Source organism: Mizuhopecten yessoensis, unplaced genomic scaffold, assembly GCF_002113885.1.
Source record: "Mizuhopecten yessoensis strain PY_sf001 unplaced genomic scaffold, ASM211388v2 hete_36162884, whole genome shotgun sequence".
In the NCBI taxonomy this organism is placed as follows: Eukaryota; Metazoa; Mollusca; class Bivalvia; order Pectinida; family Pectinidae; genus Mizuhopecten; species Mizuhopecten yessoensis.
This window is the reverse complement of record NW_018485176.1, coordinates 1-4,409: the sequence shown is the minus strand read 5'-3', so window position 1 is coordinate 4,409 and position 4,409 is coordinate 1. Positions and strand designations below refer to the sequence as shown.

General features: G+C 39.1%; 1 protein-coding gene across 1 annotated transcript; it reads right to left on the bottom strand.

The window, feature by feature from the left end:
• Positions 1 to 317: 317 nt before the first annotated feature.
• LOC110444697 (U3 small nucleolar RNA-associated protein 4 homolog) lies at positions 318 to 4,096 on the bottom strand (the record flags this gene model as incomplete). The annotated part of the gene is made up of 5 exons (XM_021489061.1): positions 318 to 528; positions 1,197 to 1,357; positions 2,431 to 2,530; positions 3,451 to 3,530; positions 3,925 to 4,096. Coding segments are annotated over 5 exons (724 nt in total), but the record flags the coding sequence as incomplete, so codon positions are not given.
• Between the last annotated feature and the right edge of the window lie 313 nt (positions 4,097 to 4,409).

Here is a 4,409-nt window from a genome sequence, read left to right as displayed (position 1 = left end):
AAATACCATACCGAAGGCACCCAGCACAGCATTCCGCCCGGTCAAGTTATACTGACAACATGTGAACCAGTTGTTGCCATTACCTTAATGCTGAATGTTAAGCAGGGAATAACAACTATGATTTTTAAGGGCTTTGGCATGTCCTGGCCTGGGGACAGAATCCATTTCCTTCCTCACCTGGGCAAACATTCAACATTAAAGCCAAAATTGAGGATAATGTTTGCGAAACAAACTGAGAATTTGAGTTGCTGGTTCATCGTCACAGCAGTCACCATTACTGATGATTCTGACTCAGCTGATTTTGAACTATTTCCTACCTTTTGAGCCGGAGAAAGCATGGTCCACCTTGACATAGCTGTCCTCTACACGGAGTACTTGTATACTTCCACACACTGTAGCTGTGACGATAGTATCACCGTTGGTCGTCGCTAACATGTGATGGGCGGGTAGCGGTGCTGTGGAATCCTCCGTCATATACAGCTTCAGTTTCTTTATTGAAACACTAGGGTTGATAAGCTCCTTGTTTTTCTGGAACCAAAGAAATTTGTTTATGAATCAAAACAGATTTTATGTTTTAGAAATGTTAGATTTATAAATAAACTCTGAACAATATAGTGCTTATGCCATGGCATTTTAGTAATTTTCTAATTGTGTCAATGATAAGCTAAAGCTAAAAGTCACAGGTGTTCAGATTAGTTTTACATGTTTTTGCAGTTTATATGAATGTTCATGTCACTCGGGTTAATAACATTTACCCACGAGGACACACATATCTACAACCCAGGTTCTGGTATCCCCTTGCCAAGCATACACCAAATGCTCGCCACAAGGGTTGGTCACAGGCACCACTGTAACAGGACGAGTGCTCTATCAATTGAGCTACTTTGTAGCCAATGATCGACCCAGTCCAGTTCTGCTATATTTACAATTATCATTTTATTTATTAATGAATTAAAAACAATCAAAATGGTGGCATCAATATTGTGATGTATATTGAATCATTTGTAAAGTATATTGTAACAACTGTATTTATGAGAATCGGTCCCGACAAACCAGTGTTTACAGACAGACATCCTTATTTTAATATATCTGCTCCCATCCCCTAACTTCATTGCGGAAGGGGGCTGTTCTAATGAAGAATTTCGATCATTATTTTCAAAAAACAGGGACTATGTTTTGTATATATGTATACTTACAATGACTAGTTTGTAAGCCCGTATTGAATCCTGATCGGAGAAGGCAACCACGTTACCGTGGGAGCTGATTGCGAAGCAGATGATTGGCTCGCTCGATTTGTTCTTTAACTGAACTAAATTTAATGGGTTGGACTGTAACGGTAAGATCTCACCGTCGGTTTCTGAAAAAACAAATTGGAAGATTATGAATACCCATACCAAAAAGAGGCCCAGATGGCCTGTATCGCTCACCGGATATGTTTAAAGTACTTGATATAAGGTCAAGATATAGCACTTTATGGTAGGTACTGTATGTACATATGCAATTTCAAAAAGAGGGGGGGGGGGGCATACCCACCGTTTATACAAAATTGAGTCATCTTGGCCCAAGGATGCTCCAGAAAAAGTTGACGGACGGACAGGTGAGTTAAAAATGAATCAATGCATTTAGAATTTATTTTCTGGCATGACTATAGCTTTGATCAAGTCTTGCAGGACTTTCCGGCATGACTATAGCTTTGATCAAGTCTTGCAGGACTTTTATGAAATTATAATAGAGATGACATAAACAAAATAAAATAAACAACCATGTTCTTGGTGGTAGGCCAGACCTGGAATTGACACTGGACTTCAGATTGTTATACTATAGCAGAAACCAATTGAGCAACCTGGACAACAGTAGTGTAAGAGTCTAATGCGCTACAGTTATGTCCAAATGGAAGTTAAGGGGAGGTAACTGAGGGAAAACGGCAAAGCAGTGGGCCAGGGATCCTTAAGTAACCTTAGTCTGATGGATTTGTTGAAACAGATGCAACTTTATAGATGTTTCATTTAAAAATACCTAGTGTGTGTGTTAACACAGGTGTACTTATATAGATTAATACATTGTCTCCATGATACTTGTTCTCTCTGGATTTGACCAGGTTTTAGAAACGCATGTCGCATCCATGTGTACTTCCGTTAAACACTGAAAACCTGAGAGTTGCACAAAACAATAAGCTATTGTCATCAAACTCATCTGAGATATTGTATCAACTTTGATAGCAATCAGGTAACAAATGAAGTTGGAAGAGTCATGACAGTAAATTGCAACGAAATGGGACAGGACAGACATGAAAAACAACATATGCCCCCATAACATGGGGTGGGGGCAAAAAAATGGGATTGCTTCGGAGCTCATCAGCAAGCCAATTTCCTGAGGACTGCAGTATCCCAGCCCTAGTGTACCCATACATCAGGTAGCTTGCGTACATACCCGATGTTTTGTTGGTGTATCCTAGTCGCCACACCTCCAGGTAGTCGGTGTACTTGAGAACAACCAACTCCGCATCTCTGGCCACTTGTACCATCGACCGCTGTAAAACAGTACCACAAATCATAGTTACGTTTTCAGATGCAGCTGTCGTAGAAATACCCAGAGGTATACAATACTACTGAAAAATGTTTACTGAAGATAACAAGTATTTCGTCTGTGTTGGGTGAAATTAACAACAGGTAAATATGGATTCTACTGACGAAGGGCAACTACCGGTATTATGACCAAGCATAACTTTTTTCATATAAAGTAAAGAACATGCATTGTATTATATTATCATACACAAAAGGATCCACGTAATTTTCAATAACTATTTTTGTCCGATGTTCTTACTTGAAAGATGATTTTTTTTCAAAATGTATAAAACCATACAGGAATTCTACAAAGATTATGTTATAGATTTTGGAAGAAATAAAACTCATATATCTTGAAATTATCTTATACATGTGTAAAAAGAAAGAGAGTAGTGTGCTTCCACTAGGGACAGAACTCCCAACTCCTTTCTTCCCCATCCACCGCTTAACTGATTGACCTAAAGGGAAATTCCCTCTTACTTGTAGATAGAAAGCAACCACAATGCTATGAGCAATTAAAATCAGTCACATTACTCCCCCCTTTTTAAATGTGTTCCCCCTCAAACCCCACAACGCCCAGGTTCTAACTCCCTGTCACCACATGGACACCATTTGTAACTGGAAAGAGAGAAGTGTGCTTCCACCAGGGACTGAACTCGCCATACCCACCTTCCCAGTACGCTAGTCTACCGATCAAGCTAAAGGGAAATTTCCTCGAACATAAAGCTAGAAGGCAACCGAAATCCTATAAACAATTAAAATCTGCCATATATGCATAAAACTAGAGGGTGAATATACATGTCCCTTTGACACCCTTAACAGAAATAAGCTCAACAATGCCAACAGGTGTCAATTCAATATTTCAAAACTTGTCCAGTCTACTTACGTGTGGGACCGGGGCCAGCTTACGCCATATTTTCTTCTTTAAAGACTGTAGTCTGTACACAATAAGGTTAGTATCCACACCTAAAACACACATTCAATTTTACTTGGTTTATCACTTTGTAAGCAGGAGAAAGACGAACACAAGGGAAAGAAAGTACAATGAAGACAGAGAAGAGGAAGGAAAACAAAGGAAGAGCAAGAAAGGAAGAAAGGAAAAGGGAATTATTGATCTGAAATACTGTTTAACAGGAAATTTCCCTGCAGTTTAATTTTTTGCCCTCCGCAATGAGGGCAAATTTATCATTACAGTGAATAAAGCTAAACAGCATAATATGCATAGCAATGAAATGTAAAGGGCAAGATTTACATTGGGCGTAAATTGATTTAATGAGCGAAGGGTGAAAGTTTGACTGGACGAACCTTTCCCAGTTATTAGTAATCAAGAAGATAAGGCAAAAAAATTGATGATACTGACCCCCTGATACAATGTGATCATTGGCGAGGGCGAGGCCACGCACATCGTGGGTATGTCTAAAGTGAGTCAGCGACTTGACCCAAACCTTCCAGTCACTCTCCATCTGTGTGGAGGTGTATTCAAACTGGACAACCGTGGAGTCCACTCCAGACGACAGTACTGAAGTCTCTGACTGAAAACATAAAATATCTATAATAAACTGAAGTATGTTATGATATCATAAGAAATTGTAAAAAAATACACTGCACAAGGCCAGAGATATCTGTAAACACACTACTGGCTATAGGCATTGTCATCCTTGAATGATTTAGATTTGGCAAAAGAAAATTATGTCCGTTTCAGGTAACACCACTGTGAAATGGTGATTTTACTCTGCAGTTTAACATCGACCTCATTCACCTTTATTGTTCCACGAAATTATCCCGATAGCGAATATTGATACATAATATACGATACATACTAATTACATGTGAATATTGACACAT